The following is a 24,191-nucleotide window of genomic DNA, read 5'->3' as shown; positions in this document are numbered from 1 at the left end:
GCATGGTGGTGCACACTTTTAATCCCCAAACTCAGGAGGCAGAGACAAGTGAATCTCTGTGATTTCCAAGGCAGCCTGGTCTATGTAGAGATTTCTATGATAGTCAAATGTACATACTGAGATCCTGTCAAATAAAGAAAAACATTGAGCACAAGGGGCTCACTCTAAACTCTCAATGAACTAAACATAGATTCTAAAAAATGTACTTGGCTTTCAGAAAACTGGAGTGACTCATTTGAACTATACAGCTAATGTGATATTCCTATGGTAAAATTTCATTTTTATTACGTTACTAACACACATATCAAAACGATTCTCTCAAACATTAGTGACAGAAAGGTTGCTGTTAAACCATAAAAGAAAACAAACAAACAAGCAAAAATCCCAGTAGAATATAAATATGGATCAACAGTTAAGATCACCTTTTACTTTTACAGAGGACCTGCATCAGTACCTAGGACTCAATTGTGGCTACCAATATTTGGAACTCAATTTCAAGACTATCCAGGGCTCTGCTCTGACTTCATTGAACAGCAGGCACACATGGTACACCTGCATATATACAGGAAAAAAGACTCATGCATGCATTTCAAAAACTAAAAAGAAATATTAAAACAAGCATAAAGATATGCAGAATGTTACACATCTGCAATGTAATGATTCAGAAGAGCTGTATTAATGTCATGAATGCATGTCATCCTGCTGGGAGAAAAGGAAATCTCTGCTAAAATTTAAACTTTAAAACATGGGTAAAGCACATATAGTAAAGCCTAATTCTATCAGCCAAAAATATAAACTAAATATATCAGGGCAGAAAAAAATGTCTTATCAAGGAAAAGCATTTGCTTCTATATTACCTTAAGTTATTCAAGGGTGGAGTGTGTTATGTTGGAAATGCGGCTGCATGAGAATGAACAGAGCTGCTCAGTTTCAACTACAGAAAGATGTATAGGGGCCCCCAAACAGCTTGACCACACAGCTACCATGACAGGCTTAGAGGCCCAGATACTGCTTCTGGAAGGCAATGCCCAGATTCCAGGAAAAGCCATGAGCTCACACCACTCAGTGATCCACCCAGGGATGGGGAAAGTACCTAACATCCCAAACATTCCAACCATTAGATAAAGTGGCCAGATGTCCCTGAGTCTAGCACACACCTATTGTTGTTTTATAGATACCCATAGAGAATTGTCAAGAAATCACGGTCCTGAACCCTGCAAATCCCTGTACCCCAACCTTTATGATAAAATCCTACCCTGCCTGGGCTCAGGGCTCTCTGCTCTCACCATTGTATAGGACAGACAGATCAAGCCCCAGAGCCTGAAAATAAAGGCAGACAGAGAAACCAATCTCAGATCTTGAAGAGAATAAAGTCTCTTTGCTTTTACATGTGGGATTTGGCCTCCAGGGTGGTCTTTTGGGGATCCCCAATATCTGGGCATAACATTGATAATTGTCGTTGTAGTAAAAACACTGAACACCCATATCCAGAGACCAACATACTCATGGAAGGCCCCTGATCCTAGAGATACCATTCGCATCCTAAGGAAACCAGAAACCTCAGACAAAGTCTCAAATACATCTGTGTACTTGGGAGATTTTTCATTCAATCTACTATTTGACACCGATCAAGACAGGCTCACCCATAATGTAAAATGCCTTTTAGGCTAGTAATAAAGATCCTTATATTCTGTAACCGTCCCCAAACTGTTAGAATGTACAAAGTTCCTTCTGACATTGAGGACAGTTTCTAGAATGTGTTATCTTGTAAAATCAAAAAAGATATTATAGCTATGTACACTGGCTGGTTTCTAATGCCAGCTTGACCAGGCTAGAGGCATCAAAGAGGCAGGAACCTCCGTTGAGGAAATGCCTCCATGAGATCCAGCTCTAAGGCATTTTCTCTTTCAGTGATTAATGGAGGAGGGTCCAGTCCATGGTGGGTGGTGCTATCCCAGAGCTGCTGGTCCTAGGTTCTCTAAGAAGGTGGACTGAGCAAGCTATGTGAAGAAAGTCTGTGAGCACCTTCCCTCCACTGCCTCTAATTCAGCTTCTGTGACTCTGGGATCCTGCATTTTTATTTTTTTATTTATTTTCTATTTATTTGGTTTTTTGAGACAGGGTTTCTCTGTGTAGCTTTGGAGCCAGTCCTGGAACTCACTCTGTAATCCTCAGACTCCCAGAGATCCACCTGCCTCTGCCTCCCCAGTGCTGGGATTAAAGGCGTGCACCACCACCACCCAGCTGGGATCCTACATTTTTAAGTTCCTATCCAGACTTCCTTCAGTGATAAACAGCAATGCTGAAGTGTAAGCCAAATAAACCCTTTCCACCCCATTTGCTTTTTGGTCACACTGTCTCATCTCGGCAATGGGTGATATTACAAAACACACAAAGGTACAGAATACACATTCCCTTTTCAAGGAAGTGAGAAGAGATTGGGCCAAGGCAAGACTAAAACCCTGCTGGGCAAACACCACACCCTGCAGCTCTGCATCAGACACCTGGGGCTTCAGTTTGAAAAGAATTAGATGGCTCTTTCTCTTTGACACATCTCACACATAAGTAACCTTTGGTTACTTCCACTCCCCGCATGCAGCTATTCATGGCAGGTGTCTCAGAGCTTGTTCATCTCAACATCTAGTGGTCTCAAAATGCAACCCAGTCATCATTGTAGATGAACAGTCACATGGATGATGTGTCAACATGGGGTTCAAGTTTTGGATTGACCCTGCTCCACTGGAACAGGTCAGCATTAATTCTGCATGAATTGGTTTTTCTAGGACTAGGACTCTTGTTCCCTTTCCCTTTCTTATTGAGACACTTTACTTGGTGGCACAGTACCCTTGCAACACCTTTTCTATATTTCTCAACAAGAGCCTGTGCCTTCTCTTTAATGTCACTGACCCCCCTGATAATTACAGCCTCTGTTCTAGCCCATGACTGCCCTCTAACACAACCTAGTACTGACTTTCTTTCCAAACACACAGGTTTCGTTAATATCTGCCCTCATTGTTGCTCCTTTACTCTACTGTTGTAGGAACTTAGCATAGTCGCTGTATCTGCAGTACATATTAGAATGAATGACCATTTTTTAGAAGTACTTTTACCTTGAAGAATCCTTATAGAAAGTAGTGATTGTTTTACAGAAGGGACTTTGCAGCCATCCTGTCACTATGATCACAAGATTCCTCAGTATTGCACATAATACATTACAAAAGACTAGAGTCATTGATCCATGTGATCCTCACCTTCTGTACAAAATGTAGATTAAGATTAGGGACTTTGGTATGAGGAAATACTTTGTCTAACTTTCAATATGGCCTGGGAATTGAACCTGGGTCCTCTTGAATATCAGTCAGTGCTCTTAACCACTGGTCCTTCTCCTTCCTCTCTTAATTTAAGAGGTCATGTATTATGGCAAGAAGCACAGCCTCACTTGGACTGTACAGGCCAAGGTCATGGGCAAAGCAAAACAACCACACAGCTGTTTGGGGTTCAGTCCATCAGAAGAAGCTAGAACTTCCTGCTGCCACATAGGCCTTAAAATTTCATCTTGGGAGTGCCTTCTTTCTTCAACTGACCCACATTACACTTTACACCTGACATTTGGTGACCAACAATGTGGGGCAAGGAAAGAAGGGTCCAGACACCCCAATACTGGAGGTAACATATGCCAATAGTAGTGGGAGAGACTCCAACATAGGGCAGGGATATAGAGAATTTAAATTCTCAATCTCAGTGGTGACAACAATAAATTAGCTCCTGGGACAAAGGATAAATCAAGGAATAAGAATCTTTCCAGGAGAGAAAGAAAAGAAACGAAGTTTAAAAATGTACCTTCACAATAGAGAAAGGTGAAGGAAAGGAAATACGAAAAGGAAATTTCAGGATGGAAAAGGAGAAATGTTTAATCAAGAAAAGAGGGTTTTCCTAGTAGAAGAAAGGGAAATGTTGAATAAAGTGCCTATAAGGAAGAACAAACCAAAGAAAAAAGCCTCTTCAAGGAGAAACAGAGGAAGAAACAAAGGCTTTTTCTGACAATAGAAAAAAACTAAAGATTTTTGTATCTGAGAGCTGTACTCTACCTATCATCTCCTGTAGAGACAGGCTGGGTGGGCATCACTGATGCAGCCTGAGCAAGCACACACAGCCAGTCCAGTGCTTAGAATTTCCTTGTTTGCTTAATTTTGGTTTAAATGTTGGTTTGGTTTTTTTTTCCCCTCAGAGCGGGAATAACTCAATATTAAAGGTCCCTTTGTGGCAAATGTTTTATTTTTCTCTAGTAATGAATATAACTCATCAATGGTCCCTTCAAGGGAAAAAGCAAGAATGAAAACAAGCCCAACTTCTAGTAAAACATAATTGCAGATAGGAGATGAAGGAGTAAGTCAATGCTGTTTGAATTTCCAAAGGTATTAGTCATTCATTGCATGGAACTTGTTCTCTTCTCTTTATTATTTAAGTGATGTTTGCATGAACGTTTATTTTTCATAATAAATAAATTAAAAACAAAATTCATGATTTTGAACTATATTATCATATGCTCTTGTCTGTTTATCATTACTGATAATTTGGCTTTTCTTATTAAGTTCCTTTCTGGAAATGCTTGATTAAATCATTTAAAAATGTAATGCTGTAAACAGAACAGGCTGCCAGCTTATTAAATAATGTGTTTACTAAGTTAAAAATTCATAAAATATAATCTCTTACTGATAGCCTAGAAAAGTTGTTTTTCCACTAAATAAAATACAGAAAAATTATTTGTTCCACACTGGTAATAATTGACAAGTTGCATTGTCATGTTACTTGGGATCTATTAAAAGTATCTCTTTTTAAAATTTTATTAAAATACTCTGCAAATATTGCCTAAAGTTACTTAAAATCCTATAGAAATTGTTTTTACTGCTTTAATAGATGGCTTATGTAAAAAAGACTATGCAAATAGAAGCCGTGTTAGAATTGCTCGATTACCTTAACTAAAAAAAAATTGTAGGCACTTGAGCAACTGATACAGGAACAGTTAGATGCTATACACAGTAAGGAAACTATAAGTGCTTGTAATTCTCCTATATTTGTAATAAAAAGAAATCTGGAAAATGGAAAACGTTAACTGACTTGAGAGCTTTAAACAGAGTAATTCAACCCATAGATCCTTTCAAGCCTCGAATTCCTTTACCTTCTTTATTACGTAAAGCATGGCCTATAATAGTTGTTCATGCAAAAGATTGCTTCTTTACTACTTCTTTACAAGAACAGAACAGAGAAAAATTTGCTTTTGCCATTCCTACTTATATCAATGCTCAGCCAATAAAGTGATTAATTAAAAGATTCTTCACCAGGGAATGTTAAATAATGCAACACTATGTCAATATTTTGTAAATCACCCACTAGAAGTAGTTCCTAAACAATTTACTCTGTCTATTATTTATCATTATATGCATGATTTCTTAATAGCTGCCTCTAATATTGATATCCTTGAAAAGGTGTTTGCTGTTGTACGAAAGATCTTACCTTATTATCGATTACAAACTGCTCCTAAAAATTTCAACCACGGGATTCTCTTAGGTATCTAGGATTTATATTGAGTAAACAAAAAATTCAGCTTCAAAGGTATAGATTAGAAGACAGCAATTATACAAACTTAATGATTTTCAGAAATTATTGGGAATATTAATTGGTTGCAGTCTACCATTGGATTGTCTACTTAAGAATTAAGTAATTTGTTTCAAAATTTGCAAAGTGACACAGATTTAAATAGACCAAGGCATTTAACAGTTGAGACAGAAGAGAAGCTGACCCACGTAAAACAAACATACAGAGTGACTATATAGATGGATTTGATTTCACAACTGAGTATATTTTGGTAATATGCCTTTCTACCCATTCCCCTATTGAGCATATTATGCAAAGGGAAGATAATATTTTAGAATGGATATTTTTAGCTCATAAACAGAGTAAAAAGTTAAAAAACTACAGAGGAAAGATTTCTGAATTAATTATAAGAAGAACAAGACTTCATCAATTGTGAGGAATGGATGCAGCTGAAATTGTACTACCTTATACTAATGTAGAAATTATGCAATTATGAATACTTAATGATGACTGGAAAATATCCTGTAGTAATTATTTAAGAGAAATTAATAATAAATACCCTAAAAGTAAAAGACTTCAATTCATAAAAATAACTGAATGGGTTCTTCCCAGCATGGTGAGTAAATGCCTATTTCTGGGGTTCTTACATTCTGTGCTGACACAAGCAAATTAGAAATGGCTGGTTATAATGCAGGAAACATCAGAAAAGGAATTCAAAGTCCACATGCTTCAGTTCAAAAATCAGAGTTGTATGCTATTCTAATGGTTTTATTAGACTTAAATAAATCTCAATATAATTACTGATTCTCTGTAGTCAGAAGTTTTCCTGTGTCCCATCTGGTGTAGAGCATGCATTAAATGTAGCAAGTCAAGTCACACAATAGAAAAAAAAAAATGCCTTTCACCTCAACTGCAGCCAAGATCCTGTCCAGACTGTGGAGAAGCAGGACACTGAGGGATTGATTTCCCTGCTTGGCCAAGACAAGACACCTGCATGTTCCTGGGGAAAGAGTGCTGCTGCTGTATCAAGGAATCTGGCCTGGGTGGAAACTAAAATCAGGTCACTCCACAAACAATCTGAAGAACTTAATCACTATGACCAGGGCACATCTCCATTGCATTCTTTCTGGCGGTCTTCACTCTTCCCACAGCTAGCCCTGTTTATAGGGCCAGTGGTAATAATCTATTTTTTTTCTCCTATCAGGTCTGATAAGATTTATTACATTAGCCGCAGAGGATATCCAATAACCATGGACCCAAACCTCTGCTACTGTTGCAACAGCATGAGTAGCCCTTCATAAAAAAACTTAAATTGCTGAATTTGTTAGAGACTTGCATGAGCATTTACAAAACTTTGGGCTCAGCAAAATTAAATAGATGATTTACAACAAGAAACTAAGGAAACCTTTTCAGTTAAGTTACCTGACGCGTCTGAAATGGATGTCATGTTATGCCTTGCAGATATCATACCTTCATTTAACACTATGAATCATTTTGATAAGTTTCTTTTTCTGGCAATTGTTATGCTTGGTTTTACTATAATAATTTTAACACTTTTCAAATATATTGTGACTTATGTACATGAACTATCTTCACTGTGCAGCTGCATAACCTTCAACATAATTAGATTAGCTAAAACAAAAGGGGAAAATGTAGGAATTTAGCAGAGTCACTGTATCTGGGGTAATATTTGAATGAACAACCAGTTCTCAGGAGTACTTTGACCTTCAAGAATTCTTATGGAAAACAGTGACTGTTTTGCTGAAAGGGCTTTGCACCCATCCTATAACTTTGGTCACAACATGTCTCAAGCATACTTGGGCCTCTTGTATTATGGGTATTGAAAATAATACAGGACTAGAGTCATAGAGGCTCTCCTTCAGTCACACATGTAAATTAAGACAGTCTACAACTCTTTAATTTAGCTGTACTTGTTTTCACAGGATACAGGAACAATACATACAGACAATATGCCAAAATACTACACAAAGCATCTATCCTAATTACTGTTGCTGTGAGGAAACACAATGAACAAAGTGACAGTTATAATTCAAGGCTTTTTATGATGGGACATGATTACACAGACAGAGGATTAGTCCATTATCATCATGAATGGCAGCATCAAGGTGGGCAAGCATGGGGCTGAGACCAATATCCTGATATAGACAGGCAACCCGAAAGAAACCTTGCTTTGGCTTTTGAAACCACAAAGCAAACCTACAGTGATACACTTTAACAAACAAAGAAGGTAAAATACCAGGAGGACAAAGCTTGGCTTCCACATGTACAATTTGTGGTAAGACTCATGGATGGACTCAACTTAAGCCACAGAATTCTTTCCTCTATTACTTGGTTGTATGGAGCCTACATGTCCAAGCCACAGGTACCATCTCCTCCTATATTCATGGAATCTAATTAAAATGTACTTTTAAAGGACAGGGCACATTTAAACCTTGAGAAGTGTGGGTACCACCAGGTCTTGTGTCTGATGGAGGAGGGAACTGTCATAGCAGGCAGCTGGGCCATCCTTGCCAACAAAGAATCCCTGTGGTTTGCTGCCCTCTTGCCTATTATGTCAATGTTGGGAAAACACAGAATTTATAGACTTAACAGAAGTTGAATATAAAGTGTAATATATGCTATCAACAATATTAAACTGATGGCAAAAGGACATCATGAATGTAAAAAACGATCAAGATTGAATATGTAGTACACTAAAGACATCATCCGACTTCAAAACTTCAAATGCAACTACCATAAAGATTGTACTGTCTGGGAAAGAATAAAGAGATAACAGAACTTTAGAGCAAACAGACATAAGAACACAACTGAAATACAGTCACTGTTGACAAATGAGAGCAGGATACCCAGTATGGCCTTACTAACATAAGTGTCTGGAACACTGTGTCTTTTATATGCTAATGTATTAATAACACAGATTTTAAGAACTGTGCAAAATTAACTCCAGTAAAATCTTACCACTGCATGGTAAGTGGGAAGGACAATACTTCAAGAAGTCCCCAGAGAAACTAGGGCTTTGAGAGATAGCAACTCTGCCTTCCATGGAGACAATAAAATCAGGAGAGTTGTGCTCATGGCATGGTGAGGTCAAAAATAAGCATTTTTCCTCACAAAGGCTCCTGTGCCTAATGCTTTGAGGGAAGGCATGACAGGAACTCAAGCAGCCCAGGAACCTGGAAGCAGGAGGTGATGCAGAGGCCATAGAAGGTGCTGCTTACTAACCTGCTCACCATCCATGGCTTGCTCAGCCTAATTTTTAATAGAACCCAGGACCACCAGCTCATGGGAGACCTCATCCCCCATGAATTGTAAAACTTCCCAATTGTAAAACCTCAGTCAGACCCCCCACTCTTTTCCCTACAAAGAGAAGCTTAAACCAGGATATATTAGTTTAGATAAAATTAAGGCCAGTTTCAGGTTCCCAGATGGTGATATCAAGTACAAAATCAGGATGTTCAGCCACCTGGTGGGACTAATTGGCCATAAATGATCCCAACTCTGGAGACAGCTCGTAAAGCTCCTGACATAGTGGCTGAACAGATGAAAGATGAAAGACTGGGAAAAAGAAAAGAACTGATACTAATGGGGGGCGGGGGTAGAAAAAGAATTCTGTGGTTTATGCCTATAAAAAGCTAGCCTCACAAAGAAAGAGAAACTCCTCCCTGCCTCACTGTATTGGATGTAGGAAGGAGTTCCCTGCCTAGGCTCTGTCTATAGAATAAACCTTGCTGTTGCATTCTGGACATCCTCAGTCTTTGGTGGTCTCTTTGGGGTTGATATCTGGGCATAACGCAATCAATTACTAAGTAAAGAAATGCCCTATATGCTTGCCTACATCGAGATCTTATGGAAGCATTTCCTTCATTGAGGCTCCCTCCTCTCAGATGACTCTAGCTGGTGTCAAGTTAACATAAGACTGTCACGCACTCCGATGATTGACATTAAGTGGCTTAAATGGGAACACAGATGAGTGACTTCTCAAGTTGGGGAGAACAGAAAGGAGCTGCCAGAGCCTAAGTCCTGCTGGATTGAACTCCTGGAGCAAGAGAAGTGTACACGCATTCTGCTGTTACTACTTCTGTTTGATTAGGAAGTCTTTACCCAAACTCTTCAGGAGACTTTTAAGCAATATATCAAGCCGATTAGGTGGCACACGCATGTTATCTCTGCATCAAGACTAGCATGGGCTGCACAGGGAGGTTCAGGAGATCAGGGACAGCAAAGACGAATTCTGACTCAAGCAAGATGTTTTCTGAGGTGCTAGGATGGGATCCAGAGCTTTCACATGCTTGGTCAGGTATTGTACCCCTGTCCTACATCCCGAAAACCCTTCTTCCATGCATGGTGACTTAAGGGTTGCACACATGTGGAAGACAGAGAATAATTGTCAGAGTCATTTTTTTCATCAGGTGGGTCCTGGGGATTGAAGCAAGGCTTCAGGCTCAGAAGCAAGCACCTTAATCACTTGTAGGTCTTCTACTTTCATAGGGTATGGCATCTTTTGTGGTGTTGCTTCAGGAACAAAGTCTGCTCATGCAGTCCTGACTGGTCTGGATCTCTATGCCAACTCTAACAAAAATTTGCTTCCTGCCTTCTACCTCTGCCACCTGAGTGCTGATATTACACTGTGCTCCACCACACACACCTTGGTTTGTTTCGGGTGGAAATAGTCTCAAGTAGCTCAGGTTGGCCTCAAGTTCAGTAAATAGCTGAGGGTCTTCTTCCATTTTCATCTCTACAAAGACACATTCTCCAGGTAGTGATATTTAAATAGTAAACAGTGAGGCTGGGTACAGTGACATACACTTTTAATATTAGCACCAGGGAGCCATAGGCAAACATGCTCTATATACTAAATTCCAGGCATGTGAGCATGAATTAGTAAGATCTTTCCAGGAAAGAAAAAACAAAACAAAACAAAAAAAACAAAAAACAAAAAACAAAAAACCAGCACTGAGAATAATTTTTAGGCTTGATTGTTTCTCAATATTTAATTCAATGTTCTCACTTCAGGGAATATTCAGGAGCATGATGAGCCACACTTCTTACTTAGAAGCACAGTGTATGAGATAGGCTAACTACCAGAACAGGCCTGCATTTTGTCCTACAATTTCCCCCTCTAAATCATTTCATTTTCCTGAGTGCAGAGCCTCATGATCAACAAGCAGGATTGCCAACCGTATTAATACAAGTAAAAAGGTCATGGCATAGTTAAAGGAATCACAGTGCCATTGACAACCTCCCTGGAGACAGTTCCTACTGCTCCCTTACTGAAACCTCCTTTAAATACTTAGGCACATTGGCATGAAGATGATCTTGAAGCATGTAGTGAGGAATTCTATAATCTACATAATCTTAAATTCCCTTCATTTCCTGATGAGGACATATGCGAACCTATGAAAATGCTAACTTTACAAACTAGGCAAGCTAGAACATTACAGGAAAAAGGAATTCATTTGCCAATTCTTTCTCAGCCTCATGAGCTGCTCTTGGTATTTCCAGTGGAATTTCATCAAAATCAAAATGTCTAATACCTAATTTTGCACAAAACAATTTATTTAAGCTCTACTATGGGACAGCATTGAAGAATCCTTTTACATTATCTTAAGAGGAATAAAAGAACTAGTGCTATTTGAATCCAGACTAAAAATGATACTCATTTCTACCTAAATGTGGAAAATGGAAGGTGGAGTCACATGCCAATGGTGATTATATAATGCCTGGACAATTATTGATAGCTCAAGGATGGGTCACAGTTGCAAGCGGTACCATTGTCACAACTGTTCACAATTGTACACAACTGTTACAGAGACTAGAATGCAAAAGATGATCAGTGGCTGAAGATGGTTTTCCCTTACCAAGTAATTTTGCTGGGGCAAAGTATCTTCACATTATAGCACATGGAGTATCTGGTCATTTCAAAGTATAAATTTATGTTTCTTTGTAGCATCTTACTTGTGAACATGGCCAGAATTCTATAAGACCTCTTGTTCATTTGAGGGTATCAAGTAGCACTGAGTGGATGTGTTTGACTACCAGGTTTATGTCATTAAAAACTAAAGTTAAACCAGCAGTGGTGATACACGCCTTTAATCCCAGCCATAGGGAGGGAGAGGCAGGTGGATCTCTGTGAGTTCAAGGCCAGCCTGATCTACAGAGCAAGATCCAGGACAGGCACCAAAACTACAGAGAAATGCTTTCTCCAAACAAAACAAAAACAAACAAAAAGTAAAATTAAGTAAAACCATCTTCCAAGGGTACTGGCTCACCAGCTTCAGAAACCTGCTGTAGCTGCAGAGAAGGCTGAGTTGTCAAGACTATGCTGCTCTTGCAGACGACCTGAGTCTGGTGCCCAACACCCAGCATGGTTGTCTCCCATGCCTATAGCTCCAATAGATCTGACCCTTCTTCTGGTGTGAGAGGGAAGTTGGCAAGCATATACATTGATGAAGGTAGGGAACAGGAGGATAGGAGGGATGGGAAACTAGTTGGTATGTAAAATAAATGCAAAAAAAATTTAATAAATAAAGAACAGTAAAAGCAAATGAAAGCTAAAAAAGAAGCATGCAATGAACATAATACATTTACTTGAGATCTAGAAGGCAATTATTTACTTATTAACCCACCAGCTTATAACAGTTTATGTAAATGTTACATATATGTTATAAATCTGGCCAGATATGGTAGCTTAGGCCTTTCATTCTAGACCTCAGGAGGCAGAGACAGATGGATCTGAGATCTAGGCCAGCTAAGATACACAGTGAGACATACACACACACACACACACACACAAACACATACACTGCTGCAGGCTACAGGAATATATCATAAGAATTCAGCTGGTTATGACCAAGTCACTACCTGGAGGGATCAAGGATTTCCTCCAGAGGAAGCCAAATTCCAAGGAGCTTTTGGTGTTATTTGGCTTGTTATATATCAGCTGTCTTCTGATATGAAAATCAAGTGTGCCTTCATAGTTTTCCCAATTGACTTTTCCCTAAGAAGGGCTAACAGTGTGTACTGATCATTCTCTGGACATGCACATTCCAGGAATTTGGAGAACAGCCTTAGGAAAGGCTTGCTCTGGAATCAGATACCTCCCTTAGCCACTTTCAAGGACTACAGGAAACACCGCACAGGTTGTCGACCAACTTTCACGGACTAACAGTGACAACAGGCAACATGCAAGTCTCCTGATTTAAGGTAAATTCCACAAGGAGAGATCTCCTAGGTCAGGTGGACGTTAAGTAATAGCTTTACACAATTAGGCTGGAACTTCCCTTCATATACTGGGACTTCCAGGGCACGGCACAGAGAAGAGAAAAGAGAATGGAAGAACTAGATGGTGAAGAACTTGAGAGGAACAAACTGAGATGGGGAAGAACTACATTGAAGGGCTAGAAGAAAGTACTAGAGGTATGAGATGGAAGATGAGGAAAAGCCAGATGGGGAAGAACAAGATGTGGAAGAACAAGATGAGAGAGAAGGAGAGATGGGAGAGGAGCTCATATAGGAAAGAACTAGATGGATGACACTCTAGAAGGGGCAGAACTAGATGAAGGAATTAAGATAGAACCTGGAGGGGACAACAGATAAATGTAAAGAGTAATTGGGCAAGAAAGGAGCTAAATGTGAGAGCAGAATATAAGCTTGTAACTGACACAGAATAATAAAGTACATGGACCAAGGAATTTCATGTACATAGATTCATTATTTTTTGTCAAAGATTAATTATCAGCTGGTTTTAGATTCTTCCTGAACCCTAGGAGGAAACTATCAGGGTCTGAATCCCCATAGTCCCCATTAAAACACACAAACACACACACACACACACACACACACACACGCAAACACACACACAAACACACACACACACACATGTATGTATGTATGGAGTAGAGTTGACAACAGTCTTCGCTCTACGGAGACAAGTTTCTTGAATGTAATTTTTGAAGATTAATAGTGTATCATGTTAATTTATTTTTCTCATATAGATCATTATAATAGTTTGCATGCTTTTATATTGATAAAAGATTCAACTTTTAAATGTTTAAGAAAGTAAAACTGTGGTTTTAAAATTAAAGATTTAATACTTGGATTTTTGGTTGGAGAGATGGCTCAGCTGTTAAGAGAACATACTGCTTATTTGCAGGGAACTCAAGATTAATTCCATAACCTATACCAGGCAAAAAAAGCTTGACTCAAAAAAAAAAAAAAAAAAAAAAACCCAAACACACAAAATGGGCTCTCACTATACAGCACTAGGTGGCCTAGAACTCACTATGTGCTGTTGGTCAAAGAGAACACTTAAAACGATACAATTAATATAGAGTCAATTTTGACTTACAAGGCCAGGAAACCCAGCATGCCTGACCTTAAGACACAAGTGAATGGACTACCTTGCAAACATGTTAATGACACAAAATTACACTCTGCACAGAATTAACTGCAGAAGGATCCTACACCTGAATATTCAGTTCCACTACAGTGATCAGGGCTCTGTGAGTTAACAGTCTTCCTTCCACCAGGCATAACACAAGGGGCGCATGTGGGCGCACTACACGCTGATGTCACAATAAGTAAATACCCAAGCACAGTGCCCACATCCCTGTGTTCTGTGTAGGCCCCGCCGCCACCGCTGTGGCATATGCAAGTTATTCAGAGGCTGCAGGACTTGGGAGCTGCAGGAACAGCAGGGAACTCAGACCTCCAGGGCCGCCGCCTTTGTCGGTTCCCACAACCCCGGGATCCACCCCGCACCCGCGACTCCTCCCCTCGTGGGGACGGAGGTCCCTCACTCACCATGGCGCATTCCGAACTCGCCCCGCTCTCCTCACAGCTCCAGGCAGCGGGTCACAGCTCAGCACACGGAACAAGAGAGTCTCACTCAGCCTCGGAGCCGCCAAGCAAGAAGAATGGCGGACAGGAAATGCCCACCCTATTCGGACTGGAGGCCCTGATTGGCTATTGTGTCCTGAGTGACAGGAACAGCTCCCCTAGGGACAGAGTACCATGAAGGGACACAGCACACAGGTTCCCAGATCTGGCTTGAGCCTTAAGGCCCAGAGCTGTCCATGACAGGCTGAAATTGGCTTTGCTGCAAAACTTGGAACTGGACTGCAAGGTCGTCCCTGCACCTTTCCTGCAGTCAGATAGGCACTTCTTCGTCCTGGACACAGGGTGTTTGGTCTCAAACCAGGGACAAATGGCTGAGGTGCCTAATGACCATTTCCAAGCAAGACATTGTCTGCCAGATTCTACCTGCATCCCTCAGCCCCTACCTGTTACAGGGCAGGGCTGGTAAGCCCCTTCCACTGCCAAGAACTTCTCCAGCCCAGGGGCTGCGCTGTCTTTCCCTACATAAACCAACCACTACTGTAACCTGGATTTTCCCCCTCTGTCCTTTAGCTTCCTGAACTCCTGGTCTGTCTCTCCTCTCCCCTAGCTCCTCTTCTCACATTGTTCAAGCTCATGTCCGCTCTGAACTCCCTCAAATGTCCCTGCCTATCCCTGCACTCTGCCTTTTATCTAAACAAATTTTCTCCTCCACCATACCTAGTAGCAGCCATGTCCTTTCCTTTTTTATTTCTTAGAACCTCCATATTCTTATGTCAAATCCAGGGCAGGCCACCCCTTCCTGTGGACTATGCAAGTGAGCTACTCAGGGACCTTCTTTCTGGGCAGGTGAAATGACATTTCACTCCTTTCCCATCCCTGTTATGCTTCTAGGCCTGTGTCCCCAGCACCTGAAAGGCTGACTACAGGAAGTCCAGACTGACTTGGTGATGGAGGCTTCTGCAGGTCCTGCAATCTCAGGAGAAAGTGTCTGAACTCAGGTCTTACCCAGTAGGGCCAGAGTAACTTTCAGGTTAGGCACCTCCTTTGTAGCACCATGGCAGCCTGCAGAATGGGGTGAGGGACCCCACCATCACACCCAGAGAGAGAAGTGTGGTACCTAAAACCTTTGCTGGGACCAGCTACTTACTGATTCAGATCTTAACTCTGACCAAATTCTTGGGAGTTCAGGACATATTTCTGGGGCACTAGTCAGGTTTGCTATGAAACTGAGAAAGGACAAAGAAAACCTGTCAGTTTCATGGACAACCATACAGCAAGCCAGCTGTAGAAAATGTACTATGATGTTCAATTTTGCAAACTCTGATTTAAAAAAAAAATGTAGCAAAAATCTACAATCTCTTAAAAACCTATTCTGTAGAAAAAACCCAGAAATGTAAATAAAAAATTTTAGTCAACTAAACCTTACAAAATCAAAGAATTTTTACTTAATCACTCCATATTTACTAGACAGCCGCTTGATATTGAGAGCTAAATTATACATATTTTGCTACCTACATTAAATGTGAGTTCTCAGATTTAATTGTCTCTCAATTCTGCATCATTACTGAAAATTAGGTAAGCCAAATGAAGGAAAAGTGTTTTCACATCATGCCCCTATTATTACATTTTCTTTGTCAGGGTCTTACTCTACCACCCTTCCTGGTCTTGAACCCATAACGCAGACCTGGCTAGCCTAGAGGTCATAAAGATCACTGCCTCTGCTGCAGAGTGCTAAGATTAAAGGTCTGCACCACCATGACTGACTTGTATTAATTATTCACATTTAGTCATTAAATAAACAGAAGTTAGGGTGGCACACAACTATCCTCTGTACTGAGCACACTGTGGCAGGAGGATCACTGTGAGATTTAGGAAAGCCTGGGTTAGAAGAGAGACCCTATCTCAAAAAGCAAATAGCAAAGATTGTGCAGGCTCTGCAAGCCCAGGGTTTTGGACCACTAGTGTCAGTCTTTGTCCTGGAGTCCAAATGGATCTACGGCACATTGGCCTTTGCCCCGCAGTCCATTGTCCACTTTTTGACACCCCTGTCTGGAATCTATGATGGTGCTGAAGCATCAGCCAGCAGCAGTGGAAATGAAATGATGATCACCTGTCCAGCTGCTTTACTGCTGTGCTCCACTGCTCTATAAGGGAATTTTATCCTGTGTCCTGCCTGCAGACATTCCACTGAGGATTCTTTAAGCTACACTAACACCTGAATGGCATGCTCAGTCTGGCTCACTATATGATTTCTAGTGCAGGTAATATACTTTCCCAGGGCTACTCATTTCTACCTCACCTTGGAAAATACCAGGTGTAGGCACATGCTAATGTGGATTGCAGAAGTGGTTGAACAGTCATTGACAGCCCCTTGAGCGATCAGAGGTTTGTAGTGGTATATTTGATCACTGTGTACACTCATTTTTCATTTGTTTAACTATGTCAAGATGTATTGCATTTGGTATGTTGTGGAATCTTTTGTTTAACTATGTAAATTGTTTAAGTATGTAAAGTTCTGCTTAAGTCAACTGATTTGTCGAATAAAAAGTTGAATGGCCATTAGCTATGCAGAGGAGGGATAAGTGGGGCTAGTGGACAGAGGAAAAAGGAGGAAGAAGAAGAAAGGGGAGCGAGGTAGCCAACATGGGGTAAACAGGAGAGAAGAACGGAGACATTATAAATGAGGTAAGTGAGTCTTAGAGCAGCACATATATTTCTAGAAATGGGTGAATTGAAGCTAGAAAAGCTAGCTACAAACAAGCTTCAGCTAAAGCTGAGCATTCATAACTAATAGTAAGTCTTCACATCATGCTTTGGGGCCGGCAGCCTAAGAAGGCCTGCTACATTTGAAGCCCAATGTGTCACCTGTATTTCCTGTAGGGCCTGAAAAAAGAAAACAAAATAAAAAGCGACATGGCTTCCGAATTGTAGACGTAACAGTCTTATTAAATAAGAAACACAGAGCCAAATGTCAAGTTAAAAACCCAAGAGGTAGTAGCAGAAGCTAAGAGCTGATACTAAAAACACTTTCTAACCCTTCACTGCCACTGCCTTCCTTCCCCTCAGAAAGAGGCCTACTTCCTGGGTGTCTGCCTTTTTATTGACTTTCTTTTCTGCCTTCTTATTGGTTGTAAACCCAACCACATGATCTCCTCATCTCTGCCTGTCTATACAGACCTCTAGGTCTCTGTGGTTGGTATTGAAATTAAAGGTGCGTGTCTCCATGCTGGCTGGATCCTTGAACACACAGAGATCTGCCTGCCATGTGATTGGGATTAAAGATGTGCACCACCACTGTCCCATTTCTGCAATAGCTTCCTATTAGGTCTAACTTTATTTATTAACTTACAAATAAAATCATATTTCAGCACAAGTAAAATATCACCATACCCAGTAGCCTGGCACTTTTGGCATACAGATGCAGAGTTCTGCCATACTGCAAGCATTCGAGCAGCCACAAGATTAAGTTGAAAGAGCCTGGTAAGCAAAAACACCTGCTGTACCACAGCATCAATTTCCCAGAGCTGGGGTGGTAAATTTGTCTCCCAGTTAAATGCAGCTCTCTGCCCAAGCCTGTTTGCATAAGGCTGACTCTTGGACCTGAGGATGAGGCAGAACCAGTCTCCAGTGTCAGGTGCTAAGTGGAGCCTGGTCAGTTGAGGTTTGGCTCAGGAGATCAGAAAATACTACAGGCATACATTACGGACAGGTCTGGATGGAATTAAAACATCAAAACACATTATATTGTACATAAAATGTGCTTAAGTGTATAAAAACGAACATAAAATGGGTCTAGTCAATCACAGAACAAATAAATAGCTTGTAAATAATGTAATTTTATAATGTAAATATAAAAGAAAAAAAGCCACATAAAGATGGGAAATAAACAGGGATTCTGCATCCTATATGGTGTTGTGTTGACTTTGAATTTTTTAAATGCTGATGTTTGAATGATAGCTGTTGTGAACACTGGATTGTAAAAGAGACTGCTGAATTAAATAAGCCTGGGTATTTAAGGGATGGCTTAACTTTAAATGGAATACAGAAAACGAATTGCATTTTGGGAGAGGTTATAATTTTTGTTTTCACAGGAAATGAAAGGCTGAAGATTCCTTCAAAATGAATAGAGATCAGGTGTGATCAGGAGAGATCCCCTGAAAATATTGACCACTGACATAAAGAAATAAATTAAGAAGAAAACTACCAGGCAAGTGACATGGATTCTGATTCCTTTACATGGGAACAGCTCTGAAACTGTATGAGACATGATACATCTTGTTGGCTACAGAGTTTTCATACTGATTTGGTTATACAGTCCAAACTGACATAAAGTTGATGGATGCCTTTTATCTGCTCAAACATAAAAGAAAAAATCCTTCATAACTGAATTGTGCATAATACATTCCATGCTTACATTAAGGCAAGGACATGTGTTACCTTTAAACGTTTGTGTGCTTTCAGGAAAAAAAAAAAAAAAAAAAGGAACAAACACCAATAAAGACAAGTAGCCCAGGTCACCCAGCTTCTCAGAATGCCCCTATTAAAGTTTTCACAAAACTCATTAGAACAACTTCAAAGCAGCTAGCAGAGGGAGTCCCACCACACAGAGTACTCCAGCAAGATGTCAGATAAGCTCTTCAATTTTCCATTACACAGAGACTGGACAACAAATGTTACAAGTAGTTTTCCTGGGACTTGATCATTATCTCAACACTGTCAGCGTCCCCGAAAGATACTGTCACCCTCAAATAGCAAGAAACAGTCTAAAGAACAAAATGCCATAATACCCTAGGGGTTGGGTGAGTGGATTTGGTCATTCCATGTGATATGGATTTTGTCATCATTTTGGGGAGGTATAGGAATAAAGGCTAAAAAGACAACTATTAATACCAAATACTTTACATTGTTATGATTTTGTTGTATTTATACAACTTTAAAATTATTTTTGTTACACTGTTTCTACTCTTGTTTTGGGTATTATGCTTATGCAGCTCATGTAAAAATGTAATGAATAATTAAGAAATGGAGGCTATAACACCAGTTAAGTCCAATATTTCTCTTAAGTTTCAATTTGGCAGATCTGCCCAGAGGTGAAAGTGGGGGTTTTGAAGTCTCCCACTATTAATGTGTGGGGTTTTATGTGTGATTTAATCTTTGTAATGTTTGTTTTACATATGTGGGTGCCCTTGTGTTTGGGTCATAAATGTTTAGATGAAACTTCATCTTGGTGGATCTTTCCTATGATGAGTATGTAATGTCCTTCATGATCTCTTTTGATTAATTTTATTTTGAAGTCTATTTTGCTGGATATTACAATGGCTACACCAGCTTGCTTCTTAAGACCATTTGATTGGAAAGTCTTTTCCCCGGCTTTTATTCTTAGGTAGTGTCTATCTTTGAATTTGGGGTGTGTTTCTTGTATGGAGCACAAAGATGGGTCCTGTATTCATATCCATTCTGTTAGTCTGTGTCTTTTTATAGGTGAATAAGTCCATTTATATTAAGGGATATTAATGACCAGTGATTGTTCATTCGTGTTATTATTTTTATTTTTTGGTGGTAGTGTCTGTGTATTTCTGTTATTTGGGGTTTACTGCTGTGGTGTTATCTATTTCCTGTGTTTTTCAGGGTGTATGTGACTTCCCATAGGTTGGAATTTTCCTTCTAGTGTTTTCTGTAGGGCTGGGTTTGTGGATAAGTATTGTTTAAATCTGTTTTTGTCTTGGAAGGTCTTGTTCACTCCATCTATGATGATTGAAAGTTATTCGGGGTATATTAGTCTAGGTTGGCATCCATGGTCTATTAGTGTCTGCATTTTATCTGTCTAGGTCCTTCTGGCTTTCCAAGTCTCCATTGAGAAATCGGGTGTTATTCTGATGGACTTGCCTTTATAAGGCACTTGGCCTTTTTCCTTTGCTGCCCTTAATATTCTTTCTTTATTCTGTACGTTTAGTTTTTTAAATATTATGCAGTGAGGGGACTTTTTTTTTTTTGCAGAGATCCTTGGCCAGGCCCCTGGTGTATCTCCAGGACTCCAATTGACGAGAAAGAGGAGGGACTGTAAGAATGTGAATTGTTGAGTCCAAGATTGGAAAAAGCACAGGGACAAATAGCCAAACTAATGGAAACACATGAATTATGAACCAAAAGCTGTGGAGCTCCCAAATGGATAACATCCTCTGGATAAGTGAGGCAACTGAATAGCTTGAACTGTTTGGGAGGTACCCAGGCAGTGGGACCCGGATCTGTCCTTAGAGCATGAGCTGGCTGTTTGGAGCCTGGGGCATATGCGGGGACACTTTGCTCAGCCTGGAAGGAGGGGACTTGACCTACCTGTACTGAATCTACCAGGTTGAGCTGAATTTCCAGGGGAGTCTTGGCCCTGAAGGAGATAAGAAAAGAGGGGAGGGGGTGGGGGAAGCAGGGGCTGCATGGGGGGGGGGGGTAGAGAGGGGAACCCATGGCTCATATGTGAAATTATAAAACAAATACAATCTAAAAAAAAGAAAAAAGAAAACAGAAAAAAAAGTGCAGGTTAGTATTTAGTCATCAATAACAATCAAACCTGTAGTCATATTATTTATGTTTTCATGGTTAAACAAATGTGTTGAAATAGACTGCTGTGGATATCACTCTGTATAAATAAAATGATGTTTGGCCAGTGGCCAGGCAGGAAGTATAGGTAGGACAAGAGAGAAGAGATTTCTGGGAGGGGGAATGCTGTGGGAGGAGACACCCGCCATGACAAGTAACATGTAAAGACACCAGTAAGCCACAATCCACGTGGCAAAGTATAGATTAATAGAAATGGGTTAATTTAAGATAGAAGAAGTAGATAACTAGAAGCCTGCCATGGCCATACAGTTTGTAAGCAATATAAGTTGCTGTGTATTTACTTGGTTGATTCTGAGTGTCTATGGGCCTGGCAGTTGAGAGAGATTTGTCCTGATTGTGGGCCAGGCAGGAAAACTCTAACTACACATGGCATCCAACATGTTGGCAAGAGTTTCCACCTAAAACCTGACAAAAAAGATTCTAAAACGGAGCTAAAAACAGCTTCCTAGCTGTCTCTCTCAAGTTAGCAGCAGACTGTTGGTTTGAGGTACTATGGCCGGTTCCTGGTGTGTGCGCCTGCCCTGCAGAGTGGCGGGAATGAGGAATCTACAAGCGGCACTTTACTCTGCTGCATGGTAGATTTAGCCTTTGGTAATTTAAAAAAAAAAAAAAAAGGTTTCTGGGCAACATGCTGCTTTGATAGAACTGCTTCTGATAGTTGATGGTACACATGGCTCCAGACCCAGAGCTGGTGGTAAACTGTACCACTGCCATGTTGGAAAGCTGAGGTGGGCGGAGCCAGCAGCCACAGCAGCATTCAGTCTTACAAAGCAGTTCTATCAATGCAGTACATAGCCCAGAAACTTTTTTTTCTTACTAGCAAAGGCTAAATCCACCATGTAGCAGAGTAAAGTGCCCCTTGTAGATTCTTCATTCCTGCCACACTGCAGGTCAGACACACATGCCAGGAACCCGCCAGGAACCTACCATATAGTAGCTCAAACTGGCAGGCTGCCACTAACTTGAGAGAGACAACTAGGAAGCTGTTTTTAGCTCCATTTAGAATCTTTTTTTCTCAGGTTTTAGGTGGAAACTCTTGCAAACACGTTGGGCGCAATTTGTAGTTAGAGTCTTCCTGCCTGGCCCAGTCAGGACAAATCTCTCTTGTAACTCAGTAGGGATTTGTTTAGTTTCCACAAGTTTTCAGGCTTTCTGTTGCTTATGCTGTGGAAGTCCAATATTGGTCCATGGTGATCTGGTAAGATACAGGGTTTATTTCAGTTTCCTTCTATGTATTAAGACATGCCTTGGGGTTGAGCGTATAGACAACCTCATTGAAGGTTCCATAGGGTACTGACAAAAAGGTATATTCTTCCTTTTGGGTAAACTATTCTGTAGCTATCTGTTAGGTCCATTAGAGTCATAATGTCTTAATTTTTCCATGATTGTTCTGTTCAGTTACTGTCTGGATGGCCTGTCCATTGTTGAGTGTGGGAGATTGAATTCTACTACTTGTATGTGGGGTCTGATGCATGGTTCATGTTTTAGTAATGTTTCTTTTACAAATGTTGGTGGCCTTGCATTTGAGGTAGAGATAGTCAGAATTGAGATGTCATCTTGGTGGATTTTTTCCTTGATGAGTTTAAAGTGTCTCTCCCCAAATATTTTGGTGAATTTTATTTGGAAGCCTATTTTCTTAGATATTAGAATAGCTACACATGCCTGCTTCTTGGGCACAGTTGTATTAAAAAATCTTTTTATAACACTTTATTCTGATTTAATGTCCATCTTTAGTGGTGAGGTGTGTTTCCTGTAGGCAGCAAAAATGATGGATCTCGTTTTTCTTTCACTCTGATAGCCTTTGTCTTTTAATTTGGAATTGAGTCCACTGATACTGAGGAATATTAATTAGTAGTGATTGTTCTTTGGTCTGGATTGAAATAGCTGTAATTAATTTTTGCCTCTATAGATAGAATGTGAGGATATTCCAACTCCATCTCTCCTACTAGTGTTTAAATGGATTGGTTAGTGAAATAATTAGGTGTTAAACCTTATGATTTTGCTGTTGTTGCACTGGAAATACCAACCATACCTCATGAGGCCAGAAAGGAAATTGTACGTGAAGTCAACTTTATCATAGGCTCTTCTAAATAGTCACCAAAATGGACAGAATTCAAGATTAGACTGATCAGTAAATTACTCACCCCATGCTCCAGGGCAAATTTCAGAAAATGGAGGATATGTATGTAAGGGAGGCGGTAGTGGTAATGGGCCCTGGGAGAATGGGGCTTATAAATATGGACGATTAAAGTATCAAACAATAGCCAACTTTATTCACTGCCTGAGACAATTTATACTCTGTGGGTTAAGAAAGGTTACATGAGTGAATTTCTCATGAGTTAAAGTTGTATACAATGATAGAACATATGATGGGACAAACACATGCTTTTCCATTCAGGCATATAAAGGATAGGTCAAACATTTAACTGAGCAACACCACCAAGCAATAATGAGCAACCTGGTGCCATAGAGTCTCACACACACCAACATATAATTGTCTTTGCAACATTTACATACCTGGTGCCCTAGGAAGCCAGAAGAATGCATCTTATCTCCATGACAAGGCTTTATATCAGTTCTGAGCCATCTGATGTGGGTGATAGGAACCAACTTGGGTACCCAACAGCAGCTTTACAACTGAGTCAAATTCTCAACATGCCATGTTATTATATTGTAGATGATGAAGTTGTGCCATTATTGTGTCTGTCTTTTATCACTGGGAGGTGATGGAATTTCCTATATGATCACTGAAGAATTGAATGCTTTCTATCCTTCTGTGAATAGACTCTGACTTCTTATTGTAACTGTAAACACAGTTCTCTTAATGTGAATGAAGACAACAAAAGATTTAATTGTGTAGTGATGAGTACAGGTTATGTTAGGGAAAGTTCTATAAATTCATATATTCTTTTAAAAATAATTTACTTTTACTTTATATTCATAGGTGTTTTGTTTTGATCTAAGTTTGTGTGAGGATGTTGTATACTTTGCAAGAGGCCTACAGACAGTTGTGAACTCCCATGTTGGTGCTGGGAATTGAAACCATGTTCTCTGGAAGAACAGTCAGTGTTTCATTGCTGAGCCATCTGTCCACAAACCTAATTTTGGATTTTTGAGATAGC

At 40.1% G+C, this 24,191-nt stretch overlaps 1 protein-coding gene across 2 annotated transcripts in view; it reads right to left on the bottom strand.

Moving 5' to 3' along the window:
• LOC118571781 (zinc finger protein 431-like) overlaps positions 1–24,115 on the bottom strand; it is a 44,018-nt gene extending 19,903 nt beyond the window's left edge. For both annotated transcript variants that reach the window (XM_036171042.1, XM_036171043.1), the window contains exon 1: positions 23,587–24,115. In XM_036171042.1, coding sequence (XP_036026935.1) covers positions 23,587–23,616 — 30 coding nt within the window. In that variant the 5' untranslated portion in view covers positions 23,617–24,115. The remainder of the gene's footprint in view (positions 1–23,586) is intronic.
• Between the last annotated feature and the right edge of the window lie 76 nt (positions 24,116–24,191).

The sequence above is a fragment of the Onychomys torridus genome, chromosome 21, assembly GCF_903995425.1.
Source record: "Onychomys torridus chromosome 21, mOncTor1.1, whole genome shotgun sequence".
Lineage (NCBI taxonomy): Eukaryota > Metazoa > Chordata > Mammalia > Rodentia > Cricetidae > Onychomys > Onychomys torridus.
The sequence above is the reverse complement of the archived record's forward strand: the minus strand, read 5'-3'. Positions and strand labels throughout refer to the sequence as shown.